Raw genomic sequence first — 21,001 nt, forward strand, 5'->3', positions numbered from 1 at the left:
TGCTCATTGGGAGCTTCAATGCTGCAGAAATGTTTCTGTACCCTTCCCCAGATCTGTACCTCTATACAATTCCTTGGACTTCATGGCTTGGTTTGTGCTCTGACATGCACTGTTAACTGTGGGACTTTATATAGACAGGTGTGTGCCTTTCCAAATCATGTCCAATCAACTGAATTTACCACAGGTGGACTCCAATCAAGTTGTAGAAACATCTCAAGGATGATCAGTGGAAACAGGATGCACCTGCACTCAATTTTGAGTGTCATGGCAAATGCTGTGAATACTTATGTTTTTTTTGTTTTTATTTTCAATAAATTTGCAAAGATTTCAAACAAACTACTTTTACATTGTCATTATGGGGTATTGTTCATTGAATTTTGAGGAAAATAATGAATTTAATCTATTTTGGAATAAGGCTGTAACAGAATGAAATGTGGAAAAAGTGAAGCGCTGTGAATACTTTCCGGATGCACTGTAAGCACAATCAACAACATTTGTGGCATTGTGATTTTCACTTGTAAGGCTGGCACCTAGATGTCTATGCCCAAAAAGCACCATTTCCAGTAAAAGTCAAAGAACTCTCACACAGAAGAGCATCTCCAACTGAGAAAACACACCCTACTGAGTAAGGACCATAAAACACAAATCTCACTCACATCTGCTCCCTCTCTTCCATACCTCACACCTCAGGACACTTTAGAGTCTCCAAAACGAATTATGACTTACCCTGTTCTGTAATGTAAAAGGTTTTCTGATCATACATGTTTGGTATCATTCAAGAGGTCTCGGTGCAACTGGTAAAATGGTCTCGTTCCAGTTAAGCAAAGTCAAATCACAAGATTTAAAAACTTAGTAAAATACTGTATTCTCTCAGGGGCATGCCCCTCCCAAATCTCTCACAGGGACCAGATGATGTATGCAGATTAGGTGCATTCGTTGTTCACATCAAACAACCTACTCAGTTACAAGTTTCAAAGGTTTACCTACAACCCCCTAAATTGTAAACCAAATCCTGAATAACATCAAACAAACTCACCTGAAATAACAATAGAATCATTTGGTACGTAAGGAGAGATGGCAAACGAGGGAATCTGTAGTCTGATCTCCAACACAATTACTGTGTGTAGTTTGTCTCCACCAGGTATGCAATTCTTATTTCTTATGTTTTGATAAATGTTTAAATTTGACTTATAATTGTCTATTTGGAATTGATGAATGTATTTTTTTACCTGCTACATAAATTGTTACATTTGAGTTTATTCTGATTTACTCTGAAAGTATTGTATTTAGTAGATTACATTAAGTCCATGTTTCCGGGTTAGTAGCGGACTAAAGCTCAGTTCTGAGTGGAGCATAGGGAACACCGACTGAGACTTTAGAGCTCTGACTAACCAATTGGCATTATTTCTAGTGTACTTAAGAGTGTACAGGCTCGATATGGAATTTCCATTTAGATCAACATGAAGTTGTCAACCAAGCCTAAATAGGGTGAAGTCTAAACCTCTGGTTATTGTAATATTTTCTAGCTAAGTGTACACAGGAAAATATGGCACGATTATATAAGGCTATTTTTAACTTAGATGTTGGTCCATCTTTGTAAATTTAGCAGTCATGACCTCTGAGTAGAAATAATGTTACTCTATTTAAGTGTCAATTACCTCTGTCTAATGACCAACACTGGCATGTTGTGATCGTGAGATCTGTGTGAGAATCTCTAAGTAACAGGAATCCTAATGAAGGAGTACAATATAAAATAAAGAGTTAAATACAATGATAAAATGATAAACAAAATGTAATAATAATTATTATGATTGGAACTTTAATATACCCTTGGAAACTTTTATATTTGGAGTCAGATAAAATAAACGGGGATCATAAAACTAATAATATAGTTATTTAATCGGAATGAAATAACAAACTTCATGCGCACGATAAGACAGAAGGCGCAGGAGACCTTCAGCCACGCCATTGAATACTGTCCTTGGGCCTTTCGGTTGCCCCCCCCTTACAGACTCCATTTTCTTTAAAAATGGAAAAAATGGGGGCCTGGGTAATTCAGCGAGTAAAGACGTTGACTCCCACACCTGGAGTCACGAATTCAAATCCAGGGTGTTCTGAGTGACTCCAGCCAGATCTCCTAAGCAACCAAATTGGCCCGGTTGCTAGGGAGGGTCGAGTAACGTGAGGTAACCTCCTCGTGGTCGCTATAATGTGGTTCGCTCTCAATGGGGCGAGCTGTGAGTTGTGCGTGGATGTCGTGGAGAATAGCGTGAAGCCTCCACACGCGGTCACGTGCTCGTGATAAGATGCGCGGGTTGACAGTCACATATGCAGAGTCAACTGAGATTCATCCTCCGCCACCTGGATTGAGGCGAGTCACTATGCTACCACGAGGACTCAGGGGGCTTTCACTCTAGCACTTTTGGTGCGCACCCCGGTTCGAATGACGTCAGAGTTCGGTTCGTTTGGATGATGTGAAGGCTGTCTTCCGAACTCGGGTGCGCACCCGCGAACCGTACTCGGGTCCGCTTAAAAAGGTGGTCTGGGGTACGGTTCATGTGAACTCCAGTACGGTTCTCTGCTGATATGAACGCAATCGAACGAAACCGTGGAAGTGAACCGCTATTGATGACGTATAATGTGGTCGTCAGTCTCACACGCGTCACTTTCAAAATGAGCGGAAAGGGTTTACTTTTGTGCGTGCATGCGTATGTGTGTGTGTTTGTGTGTGTGTATACACTTACCTTGACAAAAAGCGGGATTGACGCACACGCACTGCAAGCAGAGAGATGATTTCTGCTTGCCTTCGCAAAAATTGTCTTCAGCGGACAGCCCGCTGTCTTTTGAACGATTTCAGTATTTTTGCGGCAGACAGACGCAAGTGTGTTTCTGTATCTTGATGTTGAAAACAAAACCAAAGGTTAAAAAAAAGAAGAACAAATGTGAACCGAGAAAGTCTATTCATTGAATTTTGACGCCTTTTCATTTCGCGGTTATCAAGCAACTCGATTACGCACCAGCTGCAGCTTAATGACGCAAGCGTACCGCGGTTCGGATACAAATATATAATGTGAACACAGTCCATCGGGGGCAGGGGGGAGGGGGGAGCAATCGAACTCGGGTTCAGAACAGGCAATCGAACCAAGTGTGAAAGCCCCCTTAGAGTGCATTGGGAATTGGGTATTACAAATTGGGTAGAAAAAAGAAATAGCAAAAATGGAGGTTACAGTGAGGCACTTACAATTATAGACACTCATGTATTATTTGAGCTGTTAAATTGTTTGAATAATTTTGTTTTAGATTTTTAGCATTTACAGCATTAAGCCGCCATGGCAATTTAGCTGTAAAATTGCATATAACGTTACACAGGAAAGGTTAGTAAGTGATTGTATCACATTACAATCACTTTAACACACATTTTGTTTATGTTTTGTGGCTATACTTTTGAAAAAGTGATTATTTTAACATATACAGATTTTCCTCATTCACTTCCATTGTAAGTGCCTCACTTTAACCCTTTTTTTCTGAAAACAAAGGACTAGACGAAATAATTGTTTTTTTATGAATATGCCACCATTGTATTAATTATTAATCATTGACTGCAGGTTTCATTGTAATGTTTTTTTATTTTTTGCTTAAACATCTTATTTTTTTATATTCCACTGTACTTTCTGAAACACTTGATGAAACACTTTGTTATTCATCATAAACACTGACATAAAACTGAAAGAAAACATTTGCAGTTAATATTTTTTTAATCAATTAATGCAGTTGCTTTCTTCTTATTATTATTATTATTATGCTTTTATCATGTTTATAATGTTTTTTCAATCTGATTGAGCATCTATGGGATGTGCTAGACCATGGATCAGATTTGTTGGAGACCCCAACTCACAACTTACAGGACTTAAAGGATCTGCTGCTAATGTCTTGGTGCCAGATACCACAGGACACCTTCAGAGGTCTTGTAGAGTCCATGCCTCCACGGGTCAGAGCTGTTTTGGTGGCATGAGGGGGAACTACACGATATTAAGCAGGTGGTTTTAATGTTGTGGCTGATCGTTGTATACCATGGTCTGTTCTAATACTTGATTTTGATTGGCTGGAATGTGTGCAGCTCAAACCATTGAATGCATAGATAGTTCCAGTCAGTTTTAATCACCGGTCTACAACATAACATTGCAGAGTATTGTAATGGAATTCAGCTTGTTTTGCACAGAGGGTGAGAGATTGAAATCAGGACCTATTAAATGTATATTTCGCTGTCCAGCAAAGTGATTTAACTGTGTTAAATGTGTTGTTTGAGTGCTGAAGTTCCGCCTATAGCCACTTGAGGCCCCCTCACGCTCACCCGTCTCTGACTCAAACGCTTAAGGAGAAGCTCTGTTTGTTTGCAGTTTAGCGCAAACGTGCATGGAAAAGGGGCCGTCGCTCCAAACCGCCATTGAAGATGTAGAGCCCCTTACCTAACCCCTTCCCTAACCTTAACCGTAAGTGACGCCCCCTTTTGGAGTTGGCACAACCCCCTTTTGGAGTAACCCCACCTTCTTTTGGATATTCTGCCCCCATTTGGAGGTCTCAGGCCTGCAGCTATACCTACTTGGCCTTGATGGATTCCATACAGATATCTGAGAGGTTCAAATCTGAAGGTTCCAAAGTGTTTTGAATGGTTTTCCCCTTATTATAAAGTGCAAATTTTACTGTCACTGCCATATTTGTAACATCATTCAAAGTACTCACCCTTTGTCTAGAATTTGCAGACATGAACTCTTGACATTTTCTGAAGCAACTTCTTGAGGAATCACCCTGATATGCTTTTTAAACAGTATTGAAGGAGTTCCCATCTATATTGGGAAATTATTGGCTGCTTTTCTTTATTATTTGGTCCAAGTCACTCAACGGTTTCAAAACTTTTGACCAGTAGTGTGTGTATATATATATCAATATTACATTTGCAGTTGTTGTTATTTGGGTCACAGGTCAATACCCACGTCCATGGATAAAGTATGTACGGAATCTATTCATACTACTGCACTCGCACTAAATAACGTACTGTTTTACAGGCCGAGAAGTGTGTCCTTCATCAAATATAGTACATAATTTAACAGCATGTAAGGTAAGAAGGGATAGTTTCAGTTGAAAAACGGTTTTATATGCGAAGCAAGTTATTATTTTATTTATGAATTAATTGTACAGAACAAGTTCAGGAACGTGCATTTGTTAAGTAAACAGGGTCGATTTTGATTCAATGTTGACTTTAAAGTCCGATTAAACTACTGATAACCATGTTAACAAAGTTTAACAGTCGGGAATAGTCAATGGAGAACTGAAGTAAATGAGCTTTGGCAGGGCAGGCCTGGCTTCATGCAAATCAAAGCTACGACATGATGTTCTATAATTGGCCCTGACTAAGACGTTAAAAGCCAGATGTTTGACAAGCCCCTGAACACAAGCCGTTGTATTTCTGCTGTGTCCTTGTGTGTGTGTAAACAGTCCCAAGATAAAGTGAAATGAACAGGCCCTCCCCGAGTGCGGATCTGCGCCCACAATCGCATTCAACACATACCTCTTAATTATGCACCTTACATGACAACCAATCAAAACATCACGTTCGCTGTTATGACAAACTCATTGCGGCCTGTGTTGCTGACATGGTACGTCTCTGCTTGGGTAAACAACAACATCTGCAAGCGTCTTTTGTCCTGGTGCAGCACTCTTCGTAATATTACTAAAGGTGTGAACTGTGCTGGAGTGCCACACTTGGGTATTAAAGGAGTAACTGTAGCTAAATCAAAATTTTTTCATTATTTACTCACTTTCATGTCATTCCAATTTGCATATTTTTACTCTTCTGTACTGTCACTTAATAGCATAATAACAGATAAACGGTGCCACTCAATTTCCACAGCCCTTGTTCATGTTTTTATTTTTTTTTTCATTCTCAGACTGGCTTTCCATCGCTCGTACAACCATGTCAAGGTTTAACTCGTGCTTAAGGCTTTAGAAAATATAATCTCTTCTGGGGTCAGAGGTCAGACGGTAAGCTCAAAGGGCACATATTAAAGGCAGTGAAACTGAACGATATGAGGTGAGAACCAAACATTGAACATTATCAGGTGTATTAAAATGGGGGGTGGGTAGGATAAACTGTTTAAATGAAGGGGTAACTGGGACCACAGGAGAGATAGTTTGATAACAAGTAAGTGAGTTTACTGTTTGGGGAGAGAAAATTGAGACTGTAAATTATTCTTCAGTGGCACAGAGGGCTTGTTAATGTAATGGAGCCTCACTCTTAAAACAGATTATGACTATGTATTGGGGATAATGGGAAATATCTGAATGCCTCACCTGTGAGACTCTGACGAGACCACCACGACTCGAGCCGGAGCAGAGTGCCGCATGACATCTTGCAGTAGCTGAACCAGATGAAAGTGACCCAGATGACAGATCTGAAATGTGGATTCCAGGCCGTCCTCTGTCAGCATCCAAGGCTGTGTGCAGACCGCTGCATTACACACCAGAATGTGCAACAGTCTTCACAGAGAAAGAGAGGTGGAAATCAGTGGGGATTTCTTTAAGACTGCAAGGGAAGCTCAGCTTCCCCTATAATGTCAAAAAAATAATGGTCAAATATGTACTATTGTGTAAACAATTTATTGACTAAAAATACGTTAGAACACGTTCATCTCGAAGACGAGTTCGTTCAGAATCAGCTACATTACATATAGCAGGTCGGCTGACTCGATTTACTTCTCATACATTCCCGTAGCGTCAGTGCATTTCCCTGTTGAAGCCGAGCGTCCATTGACTTCAACGGGGCTGCTCTGAACAGTTTTTTCAGTGCTCGAAAATAGACGGTCATTGGATAAATGCTGCGATTATGTCCCGCCCACGGACGCTCAGCGTCTCTGGGGGTGAATGAGAGTGGGCTGGCCCGGACTCGGGCTTCAGCGTGATGATTGGAGGATCTGTCGAAGACTGCATCTCCTTTTGATTGACAGCGAATCTGTACTATAAGAAGTCACTGAAGCTATTTCAGCTCAGTCCCATCGTGGATTTCTCAAGTGTAGTCGAAAGACAAACTGCTGCAACCTATTTCTTTATATTTGTTTGGCGAAATTGCTAGTCAATTTGCATAATACATTTCACACAATTATACACCACATTCCTTGTTTCAGTTTTACCAAGTTTAATATATTTTGTTTTAGAGCGTTCGGTCGTTCGTTTGTTCATTCATAGGGCAGAATTTACTTTTAAATAAGTTTATAATGTAGGCCGAAAATGAGCTTCCCCTCTTTGAAGGACCAGCGGCCGCCACTGGTGGAAATGTAATTAGAGATAATAACATATTCTCTTGCAGGAGTAAACATGTACATAAATAAGTGTCTTAATTACAAAATTGAATTGTCAATTATAACTGAAATAAACAAGAAAACATTTATTGAAATTTGTATATTGGCAGTTAAATGTCTTATATGTGTGGTAAGTATGGCCGTTTACTGAAGTCTTCCCATAGAACCAAAAAAAACATTTAAGGGAGTTGTTTTCTGTTTTTATATTTAAAACATTCAGTAACTTAAACGTTGTAATTGAACGTTGTGTAAATCTGAAAAGCTGAATATTGAGTTTTTATTCATAATTCATCAATTTATTTCAGTTAGATTTCTTTACTATTATGACAAAATGTGAATATTTGCACAGAAGAAACATTAGTATCTGAATTCAATGAGGCATTGTACATAATATATAAAGTAATATTAAGTCAAATAACAATTGTGCAAATTAATTAAACAAGTCACAACTAATATTAACTAATAATAAAACAGTGCAAAACAAACTCTGAAACAAAACATATAAGAACAAAACAAAAAAACAGATAAGAACAAAACAAAACAGATATGAAAAAAACAAACAAGAACAAAACTAAAGAAAATAAAACAGATAAAAACAAAACTAAACAAAACAGACCAGAACAAAACTTATAATAACAAAACTAAATAGATAAGAACAAAACTAAACAAAATATAACAAATAAAAACAAAACAGATAAGAACAAAACAAAACAGATAAGAACAAAACATATAAGAACAAAACATATAAGAACAAAACAGATAAAACAAAACAGATAATAACAAAACATATACGAACAAAACAAAACATATAAGAACAAAACATTTCAGAACAAAACAAAAAATAACATATGATAACAAAACAAAACAGATAAGAACAAAACAAAACATATAAGAACAAAACATATCAGAACAAAACAAAAAATAACATATAATAACAAAACGAAACATATAAGAACAAAACAGATAAAACAAAACAGATAAAACAAAACAAAACATATAATAACAAAACATATACAAACAAAACAAAACATGTAAGAACAAAACAAAACATATAAGAACAAAACATATAAGAACAAAACAAAACATAAGAACAAAACTAAACAAAAGAGATAAGAACAAAACATATAATAACAAATCAAAACATATAAGAAAAAAACAAAACAGATAAGAACAAAACAAAACAAAACAGATAATAACAAAACAGATAATAACAAAACAAAATAAAACAGATAAGAACAAAACAAAACAAAACAGATAAGAACAAAATAAAACAAAACAGATAAGAACAAAACAAAATAGATAAGAACAAAATAAAACAAAACATATAAGAACAAATCAAAACATAAGAACAAAACTAAACAAAAGAGATAAGAACAAAACATATAATAACAAATCAAAACATATAAGAAAAAAAAACAGATAAGAACAAAACAAAACAGATAATAACAAAACAGATAATAACAAAACAAAATAAAACAGATAAGAACAAAACAAAACAGATAAGAACAAAATAAAACAAAACAGATAAGAACAAAACAAAACAGATAAAACAAAACTAAACAAAACAGATAATAACAAAACATATACGAACAAAACAAAACATATAAGAACAAAACAAAACATATAAGAACAAAACATATAAGAACAAAACAAAACATATAAGAACAAAACATTTCAGAACAAAACAAAAAATAACATATAATAACAAAACAAAACAGATAAGAACAAAACAAAACATATAAGAACAAAACATATCAGAACAAAACAAAAAATAACATAATAACAAAACGAAACATATAAGAACAAAACAGATAAGAACAAAACAGATAAAACAAAACAAAACAGATAAAACAAAACAAAACATATAATAACAAAACATATACAAACAAAACAAAACATGTAAGAACAAAACAAAACATATAAGAACAAAACATATAAGAACAAAACAAAACATAAGAACAAAACTAAACAAAAGAGATAAGAACAAAACATATAATAACAAATCAAAACATATAAGAAAAAAAACAAAACAGATAAGAACAAAACAAAACAGATAATAACAAAACAGATAATAACAAAACAAAATAAAACAGATAAGAACAAAACAAAACAGATAAGAACAAAATAAAACAAAACAGATAAGAACAAAACAAAACAGATAAAACAAAACTAAACAAAACAGATAATAACAAAACAGATTAGAACAAAACAAAACAGATAACAACAAAACTAAACAAAAAAGATAAGAAAAAAAACAAAACAAAACAGATAAGAACAAAACTAAACAAAACAGATAAGAACAAAACAAAATAAAACAGATAAGAACAAAACAAAACATATAATAACAAAACAAAACAGATAGGAACAAAACAAAACACATAAGAACAAAACTAAACAAAACAGATAAGAACAAAACAAAACAGATAAAAACTAAACAAAACAGAAAAAACAAAACAAATCAAAACATATAAGAACAAAACAAAACAGATAAAAACAAAACAAATCAAAACATATAAGAACAAAACAAAACAGATAAGAACAAAATAAAACAAAACATAATAACAAAACAAAACAGATTAGAACAAAACAAAAGAGATAACAAAACAAAACAGATAAAAACAAAACTAAACAAAACAGATAATAACAAAACAAAACAGATTAGAACAAAACAAAACAGATAAGAACAAAACTGAACAAAACAAAATAAAACAGATAAGAACAAAACTAAACAAAACAGATAAGAACAAAACAAAACTTATAATAACAAAACAGATAAGAACAAAACTAAACAAAACAGATAATAACAAAACGAAACAGATTAGAACAAAACAAAATAAAACAGATAATAACAAAACAAAACAGATAAGAACAAAACAAATCAGATAAGAACAAAACTAAACAAAACAGATAAGAACAAAACAAAACAGATAAGAACAAAACTAAACAAAACAGATAAGAACAAAACTAAACAAAACAGATAAGAACAAATCAAAACAGATAAAAACAAAACAAAATAAAACAGATAATAACAAAACAAAACAGATAAGAACAAAACAAATCAGATAAGAACAAAACTAAACAAAACAGATAAGAACAAAACTAAACAAAACAGATAAGAACAAAACAAAACAGATAAGAACAAAACTAAACAAAACAGATAAGAACAAACTAAACAAAACAGATAATAACAAAACAAAACAGATTAGAACAAAACAAAACAGATTAGAACAAAACTAAACAGATAAGAACAAAACTAAACAAAACAGATAAGAACAAAACAAAATAAAACAGATAAGAACAAAACAAAACCGATAAAAACAAAATAAAACAAAACAGATAAGAACAAATCAAAACAGATAAAAACAAAACAAATCAAAACATATAAGAACAAAACAAAACAGATAAGAACAAAACTAAACAAAAAACAGATAAGAACAAAACAAAACAGATTAGAAAAAACAAATCAAAACAAAACAGATAAGAACAAAACAGATAATAACAAAACAAAATAAAACAGATAAGAACAAAACAAAACAAAACAGATAAGAACAAAATAAAACAAAACAGATAAGAACAAAACAAAATAGATAAGAACAAAATAAAACAAAACATATAAGAACAAATCAAAACATATAAGAAAAAAAAACAGATAAGAACAAAACAAAACAGATAATAACAAAACAAATAATAACAAAACAAAATAAAACAGATAAGAACAAAACAAAACAGATAAGAACAAAACAAAACAGATAAAACAAAACTAAACAAAACAGATAATAACAAAACATATACGAACAAAACAAAACATATAAGAACAAAACAAAACATATAAGAACAAAACATATAAGAACAAAACAAAACATATAAGAACAAAACATTTCAGAACAAAACAAAAAATAACATATAATAACAAAACAAAATAGATAAGAACAAAACAAAACATATAAGAACAAAACATATCAGAACAAAACAAAAAATAACATAATAACAAAACGAAACATATAAGAACAAAACAGATAAGAACAAAACAGATAAAACAAAACAAAACAGATAAAACAAAACAAAACATATAATAACAAAACATATACAAACAAAACAAAACATGTAAGAACAAAACAAAACATATAAGAACAAAACATATAAGAACAAAACAAAACATAAGAACAAAACTAAACAAAAGAGATAAGAACAAAACATATAATAACAAATCAAAACATATAAGAAAAAAAACAAAACAGATAAGAACAAAACAAAACAGATAATAACAAAACAGATAATAACAAAACAAAATAAAACAGATAAGAACAAAACAAAACAGATAAGAACAAAATAAAACAAAACAGATAAGAACAAAACAAAACAGATAAAACAAAACTAAACAAAACAGATAATAACAAAACAGATAAGAACAAAACAAAACCGATAAAAACAAAACAAATCAAAACATATAAGAACAAAACAAAACAGATAAGAACAAAATAAAACAAAACATAATAACAAAACAAAACAGATTAGAACAAAACAAAAGAGATAACAAAACAAAACAGATAAAAACAAAACTAAACAAAACAAAACTAAACAAAACAGATAATAACAAAACAAAACAGATTAGAACAAAACAAAACAGATAAGAACAAAACTGAACAAAACAAAATAAAACAGATAAGAACAAAACTAAACAAAACAGATAAGAACAAAACAAAACTTATAATAACAAAACAGATAAGAACAAAACTAAACAAAACAGATAATAACAAAACGAAACAGATTAGAACAAAACAAAATAAAACAGATAATAACAAAACAAAACAGATAAGAACAAAACAAATCAGATAAGAACAAAACTAAACAAAACAGATAAGAACAAAACAAAACAGATAAGACCAAAACTAAACAAAACAGATAAGAACAAAACTAAACAAAACAGATAAGAACAAATCAAAACAGATAAAAACAAAACAAAATAAAACAGATAATAACAAAACAAAACAGATAAGAACAAAACTAAACAAAAAACAGATAAGAACAAAACAAAACAGATTAGAAAAAACAAATCAAAACAAAACAGATAAGAACAAAATAAAACAAAACAGATAAAAACAAAACAAATCAAAACAAATAACAACAAAACAGATAAGAACAAAACAAAACAGATTAGAACAAAACAAAAAAAAACAGATAAGAACAAAACAAAATAAAATAGATAAGAACAAAACTAAACAAAACAGATAAGAACAAAACAGATAATAACAAAACAAAACAGATAAGAACAAAACAAAATAAAACAGATAAGAACAAAACTAAACAAAACAGATAATAACAAAACAAAATAAAATAGATAAGAACAAAACTAAACAAAACAGATAAGAACAAACTAAACAAAACAGATAATAACAAAACAAAACAGATAAGAACAAAATAAAACAAAACATAATAACAAAACAAAACAGATTAGAACAAAACAAAAGAGATAACAAAACAAAACAGATAAAAACAAAACTAAACAAAACAGATAATAACAAAACAAAACAGATTAGAACAAAACAAAACAGATAAGAACAAAACTGAACAAAACAAAATAAAACAGATAAGAACAAAACTAAACAAAACAGATAAGAACAAAACAAAACTTATAATAACAAAACGGATAAGAACAAAACTAAACAAAACAGATAATAACAAAACGAAACAGATTAGAACAAAACAAAATAAAACAGATAATAACAAAACAAAACAGATAAGAACAAAACAAATCAGATAAGAACAAAACTAAACAAAACAGATAAGAACAAAACAAAACAGATAAGACCAAAACTAAACAAAACAGATAAGAACAAAACTAAACAAAACAGATAAGAACAAATCAAAACAGATAAAAACAAAACAAAATAAAACAGATAATAACAAAACAAAATAAAACAGATAAGAACAAAACAAATCAGATAAGAACAAAACTAAACAAAACAGATAAGAACAAAACTAAACAAAACAGATAAGAACAAAACTAAACAAAACAGATAAGAACAAACTAAACAAAACAGATAATAACAAAACAAAACAGATTAGAACAAAACAAAACAGATAAGAACAAAACTAAACAGATAAGAACAAAACTAAACAAAACAGATAAGAACAAAACAAAATAAAACAGATAAGAACAAAACAAAACCGATAAAAACAAAATAAAACAAAACAGATAAGAACAAATCAAAACAGATAAAAACAAAACAAATCAAAACATATAAGAACAAAACAAAACAGATAAGAACAAAACTAAACAAAAAACAGATAAGAACAAAACAAAACAGATTAGAAAAAACAAATCAAAACAAAACAGATAAGAACAAAATAAAACAAAACAGATAAAAACAAAACAAATCAAAACAGATAATAACAAAACAGATAAGAACAAAACAAAACAGATTAGAACAAAACAAAAAAAAACAGATAAGAACAAAACAAAATAAAATAGATAAGAACAAAACTAAACAAAACAGATAAGAACAAAACAGATAATAACAAAACAAAACAGATAAGAACAAAACTAAACAAAACAGATAAGAACAAAACTAAACCGATAAGAACCAAACAAAACACATAAACCTCAAATCCAATCTCTTCTAAAGTAAATCTTAGCAGACGTTTTTCCTTCAGCGTGAGAAAGGGCAGAAATTTCCGGAAACTCCTGAAAGATCTTTCCTTTGACAGAGTCGCTCCAATGGTGCTGAAACCACAACTGTACGGCAGAATAATCTGAATCCACCCCACCAATTTTTAATTCCTTCCATTAGAATTAATTACGAAGCCCACAGGCAATTTGTGTACTCCATATTTAAAAGTGCCAGCACTATTAATTAAAAACTGGTTGCTGGAAAATTAATGGAGGAATTGTTATGCCCCTGTTTTAATGAGTCTTCTCTATGACATTAAAAAAGTGCACTTCATATATGCCTTCAGGTTCTGTGCTATAGTGTGCATCACTGGAAACGCATGGGATCATGGGTAACATGCATAGGCCACAGATACATGTGCTTGCATTAGAAACACAAGGTCCTTAACAAAAACTGAGCAACACATGTTCTAGATGAAACTGACCTTTAGAAGACCAATGAACATGCAGCATGAGATTTTGTATTTGAATGTCTAAATGACATTTTGATGAGGCTATAAAAAAATCAGGCATATTTAATAATAATAATAATAATAATAATAATAATATTAACATTACAAATATTGAAATAATTTCTAGTTTAAATTTATAACAATAATATTAATAATAAATTATAATAATAATAACTATTATATACACACACACACATACATATATATAAAATTTAAATTATATTAATATTTAATATTTTTTATTATAAAAAAAATCTAAGTTTGTTTCAAGCACTATATTGCTTAGTGCTTTGGGATTAGTATTATTAATGACAGGCCAAATGCGAAACAAATGTCTAAAAAGCGTTCACTGACATTCTTGTTCAATTAGACGTGGGTAAACAACATCCCTCACAATAAAACACACATGACTGCTCAGCACAGCGCAGGATAGCCCAGAGGGCACCAAGACCCTCCGGGAGCCCAGAGAAAAGTTCACCCCCTGCTGGAAAACTCGATTCGCTGGAACATCAGCAGAAGAAACAGATCTATTCGCCTCCTCTGACTGACACATTCACAGTCATGGGCACAGCACCTGGCACACACACACAGATCTCTGTGGGACTAAATGAAGCGTGGACTCAAAAGAGGGAGTGATTGTACCTGCGAGAGAACGTCATTAAACTTTATGACTTTCACGCTGCCGTTTTAAAGCGTGTAATGGAAGACGAACATGTCTGTGATCGCTGGTGAGCAGAAGATAACGGATCCCATGGGCATGTTGCAAGACAGGAAGACTGTGGTATCGCCCAGGAAACCAAGGATGTTCCAGACATTTCTTAACATCAAATTCATAATTAAAGTAAATAATGTTAACATGAACATGTCAAAACAGCTTGATTGGGGATGTTTGTTAAGGCAAGCATTAGTGATTTGAACAACCCTCTAACCCAAAGTATTAAATGTTGGTGAGTAACTCGTCACAGAAAGTTAGTGCAACAGACATGAATGAGACCTGAAAACATGTGGCTTGTTGAGGAGAGGTGTGCTAATACTTGCTTACCCCGCTGAATAGTGAATGGGTGCCAAAATTTTGAAGCTCCAAAATCCACATAAAGGGAGCATAAAAGTAATCCATATGACTCCGGTGTCTTAATCCATGTGTTCAGACATGATATGATATGATAGGTGTGGGCAAGAAACCGATCACTATTTAAGTTATATTTGTATCATTAATTCTCCTCCCTGACCACTAGGGGGTGATATGCACAAAAAATGTGAATACAGAAGAAGGAGAAAGTGAAGGAAAAATTACTTAAATATTGATCTGTTTCTCACCCACACCTATCATATCACTGCTTAAGACATGGATTTAACCACCAGAGTGGTCTGGAGTACTTTTATGTTGCCCTTATGTAGATTTTGGAGCTCCAAAATTTTGGCACCCATTCACTTGCATTGTATGGACCTACAAAGCTGAGATATTCTTCTTAAAAATCTTCACTTGTATTCAGCAGATGAAAGAAAGTCATGCACATCTGGGATGGCGGGAGGTTAATTAAATAATGATAGAACCCTTTAAGCAATGAATACTTAATTGTGAAACACTTGAAGGAAACATGTATATCTTTTGATTTATTATTTACATTGCAATGTAACTTTAAATAGGCTAAAGGAGTGCGTTCAATAGGACATTACCATATTAGCATATTTATCCTGTGGTGACGAAATTGGAACCGAGAGCCGTGCAATTTGACTGGTATAGGTACCGCCTACTGAAATTTTGTAAAGTGACAACACTAGACTGAACCCACCCAGAACACCCTAGCATTCCACTATAACCCTAAAATCATGGTGGTGCAGTATCAAGATTTAAATAGTCAAACACATTCGTATATTCTTCAGAAAATTATAGAAATGTAGTTGTGGTTTGAATCTCTTCTGTTGAGAGAAAAAAAGAACAAAAAGTGGCCCCTGATGATGCAGTGGGGGTATTTTAAGCAATCGTAGCCCATAACTAGTCTTCATAAGAAGGAAATGAAGACAATTTCTTCTTAAGGAAAATCTCTCTCTCTATCAAAAGTTAATTTCTCTGGTCCATTTGGAAATGGGTCTCGGTGGGAGCCAGCATTGTTGTTTGTATGATAATCTTGCTGTTGTGTCGTATGATTTAACAACTCACGTTCATGGCACGCGCTCGCTCCGAGACGGCCCCCCGCCAGCCGTGTCCTCATAAGCAAAAAGCTAACAAATGGTTTTAATAGCTTAGCCCACATAATGTAAAAACTCCCTTTAAACTTATTAATGCGTTCAGGGGGGTCTTCTGCAAATGTGCAATTTACACGTCAGGGCGAGGGTGGGCGGTAACGACCGAACGGGGAGCAATAATGCTCCATACTTACTTTAAAGAACCCCCAGGGTATGACCTTTGAACTGAGAATAGTCTCTACCCATAAAAGAATGATTGCTTTTGTCTCGCTCCTCTCCGACCGGCCGTCATTAAGGGGCCGTGTTTATGAGCCGCAGAGAAAATGTGAGGCTAACAGAGAGATGCTTTAAAATAGGCCGACACATATAAACAGTGTTAAACAGTAAACAGACAGCACCCACAATCGTGCAGTCATTACCAGAGGCACATTGGGGTAAAAAAACTATTCTGCCCAACAAAAACAGTAAATACACCAACAATAAAATATGAGAATACAATCGCTGTACTATCAAAATCAATTCCCACACTCCATTTTCTCTGAATCTGAGCATAGTTGAGCTAAGCCCATCTGTCACAGGACATATCATAGTCTACGAGACCTGATTTTGGTCATAACTCTATTTTGAGAAAATGAGTAGTTACTGTGTTTTAGCTTCCCCAGCTGAACGCTGCAGATGTTTACCATAAGCACCTTTTCTCCAGAAGATGCCAACAGGAAATCCAAACTGACCCTATTTAAAGAAACTATTTCATTTCTTTATACACTTGGGGTGTAAAAGTGTTTCAATGCATCACAATCTATCTGACAAAGACATTTTGTTACATTGATTTCAATATTTTTAAATCAATACAATAATTAATACTCAATGTGAAACAGATACATCAGAGATTACACGAGTGCTTTTGCAACAGACGTGGAGTATGTGAGATTGAAGAAAAAAAACATTATAAAGGAAGAAAGTGAATGCCGCTGAGTTTATCTTTCGGTGTCATTATTCATAACTGTTTGTGTCCATTTGACTTTGCATTGAAAAGTGTTCTGTGTGGTTGCTAGGGTTTCTTGGGTGGTTTTAGTGCATTGATAGTGTGGTTTAGTGTGGTTGCTAGGGATTTGTAGGTGGTTTAAGTGCAATACTAGGGATTAGTATTAGTATATATATATTAGTATAGTGGTTGTAAGGGTGTTCTGTGTGGTTTTAGTGCACTGTAAGGGTGTTTTGGGTGGTGGACAGGGTGTTCTGTCTGGTTGCTGTGCAGTTGTTAGGGTGTTCTGGGCTGTTTTTGTGCATTGTTAAGGTGTTCTGGATGGCTGGTAAGGAGTTTTGGGGTGTAATGGGTGGTTCCTAAAACATTGCTATGCAGTTGTTAGGGTGTACTGGGTGGTTACTAGGGCCTTTCTTCCTCAATTATGAAATAGTATGCTTATATTGATTTTATATCTCTACAACATGTGTTATTTCTTAGTTTATTTACAGTTTAACCACAAACAGTGTTGGGTTTAATCTGATTACAAAGACATTAGTTAATAATCAAATAATTGTTTTAGTAGTGCAACACATTACATTTTAAATGACTGTAAACAGATTACTGACTTTCAATAAAGTGAATTACTGTTAGTTAGTACATCAGTGCATTACTTGAGTTCCACATATTATTATTTATGTAGAATACATTTAAAACATGAATTATGCTAAAATGTACATCTGTGTTTCTGTGACAAATTCAATAGTTTTGTTAATTGGAAAAACAACTTTTGTGAAAATTATTAGTAACAGGATACCTTTTCGACAAAGTAATCAGAAAGGTAATCTAACAACAACGTTAAAGGAATTGAAACTAATAAATTGAAGTGGATCACTTGAGTAACTTACCCCATACTCCCCATGAATAGAACTCACTTAACATTCATAAAATGTATTATTGTTACTTTTCTGTTTATACATGCAGCTACATACATCAGCTAAACCTCCTTTGTCCTGAATGCATCTGTGACTCTAGAGCTCAAGTCTGTGCACATGTGTGCTAAATTAAAGGGTCAGTTCCCCCCAAAAAAGAAAATGATCTCATCATTTATTCACCATCATGATACACCAGGTGTATGACTTTCTTTCATCACCAGAACACATTTGAAGAACAAAGCTCAGTAGGTTCTTACAATGAAATTGGATAGTGATATGACTTTTGAAGCTCCAACAATCACAGACCGATCACTATTGTTTGCGAAAATTATAAATATTTAAGTACTTTTTAACTATAAATCAATAAGTAGCAGTGAAACATTTTAGCGTTGGCATATTCACATGAGAACTGACGCACTTGCGACACAGCCTGAAGAGCAGTGCTGTTTACAACTGAGTAGGAGGAACTCTGTAGGGAAGCTTCATTTGTTTTGGTTTAGATCTGTATTTGTATCTGTTTGTTTTTCACAATGGTGCATTTGTGTGCTTATCCTGGATGTATCAACCGAGAGGAGAACATGAGATCACGTCGGTAACATGCCAACCTAAATTCCTCACATGAGAGACCATGTGAATTTTGCTGCTGACAGGAAGCAATGATTTATAGTAAAAAGTATTTAAATACTGATCTTTTTCGAACCGAATTTCACACCGCATCAAACCATTGTGTCGCTTTAGAAGACATTAACCACTGGAGTCGTATGGATGATGTTTATGCTGACTGTCTGTGATTTTTGGAGCTTCAAAAGTCTGATCTCCATTCACTTGCATTGTAAGAACCTTCTGAGCTGAGATATTTTCTGTTTTTCTTCAATTGTGTTATGCAGAAGAAAGAATGTCACACACATGGAATATCATGAACTATCCCTTTAAAAAACAAAAATTTGAATCTTTTATCTGCATATTATTTAAAATAATGATCTCGTTCCAAAATAATTTAATCAAATCAGATTTAATTGAATCGTAGATTTTACGATACATTGTAATCAGTAAAGAAATGTAATTGAACCGAATCATTAGAGCAAATATTTACAATCTTATTATACACTCATATTTTATGGTATAATTGGCATTCCCCTAAAACGACATAGAAACAAAACAAACTGGTTGGCTTATTTAAATGTCAGTCAAATCCTCTCTTCCAATCTAAGTGGGTGGTTCTTGGCCAGAATAAGCTACTATGTGAATCAGACCTGTTGCTATTTAAAATATAAATTCATAATTTGAGTTATGGTGATTTTTTTGCCAACAACTTCCATCTGTAATTTGTGTCGCTCTTGTAAACAGGCCTCAAGTGAGGAATCTATATCCACAAACAATCGATACTCGCCAAACGCTTGCCAGAATTACACATCGTAGACAATCAACTTCACTTTGCAGCATATGCTGTGTGACAGAGTTAATTAAACATGAACATATTTGATGTGCACTAAGGAATGGTAAGTACATAGAAATATGGTTCCTGTGTCTACCTGCCCATACTGAAAAGAAGAACAAAGAGAACATAAATGAGCGAGAGGGAGAGACAGAGTGGGGGTTTACAAACGGCAACAAAAGAAAAGACACGGTACAAAATGTGTAGAAAGCATCAGTGATTGAATTAAGTTCCAACGGCAGTAATTGTTAAGGTGTGTGTGTGTGTTAGCAGAGCCTGCAGACATCTCGATGGATACAGAAACACAGAGGCGTGTCACGGTCTCACCAGCTGCCTGCTGCCATTCACACCTGAACACCCCTCCATTCTGATGAGAATTAATCAACTCCACCTCCTCAGGGACACACACACACACACACACACACACACACACACACACACACACACACACACACACACACACACACACATGCACACACATCCTGGGAATAGCTAATGAAGAAATACAACCTTGGCAGGGTCGAGAGAGGAGATTCATTCATTCATTCACTCACTTGCTCGAAAGCGATCGCACTCCGGGTTTACATGCACAGTGTGTGTATGAAACATAGAAAATGAGGTGTGTTTGACTCGAGGTGCAGAAGAGGTCATCAAATGTTATGCAGCATATCAAGGTGAGGTGATGGTCTTGTTTTACCAGTTATAAAATATATAAACATTTCTCAAAGTAATAACAGACCTTGCAGTTAACCCGTAAACAAAGCTGTAATGCAGGACAGAAATCTACCAGGTCATGTTGGTTTAACATGCTGTTTCAAATACTTGGCAAGCATCTACACAAAAGTACTAGGTCAGGTGCTACTCAATCAAAGACATGACAGCATGATCGTATTTACGAGATGAACGCACATGAATGCCAACACAATATCGCAATGAACCGATGAGAAACTCAAATTTTCATGAGTTAATTGGCAATGTCATTGCAAAAGTTGATAGTACAATTTAG

The 21,001-nt window shown here is 33.5% G+C and overlaps 1 protein-coding gene across 1 annotated transcript in view; it reads right to left on the reverse strand.

Annotated features, from left to right (window-relative positions):
- LOC127640074 (WW domain-containing oxidoreductase) overlaps positions 1-21,001 on the reverse strand; it is a 329,961-nt gene that overhangs the window by 190,693 nt on the left and 118,267 nt on the right. Inside the window, exon 7 of the mRNA XM_052122463.1 lies at positions 6,349-6,534. Within this exon, the coding sequence (XP_051978423.1) occupies positions 6,349-6,534 (186 nt within the window). The remainder of the gene's footprint in view (positions 1-6,348; positions 6,535-21,001) is intronic.

Source organism: Xyrauchen texanus, chromosome 49, assembly GCF_025860055.1.
Source record: "Xyrauchen texanus isolate HMW12.3.18 chromosome 49, RBS_HiC_50CHRs, whole genome shotgun sequence".
Classification (NCBI taxonomy): Eukaryota; Metazoa; Chordata; class Actinopteri; order Cypriniformes; family Catostomidae; genus Xyrauchen; species Xyrauchen texanus.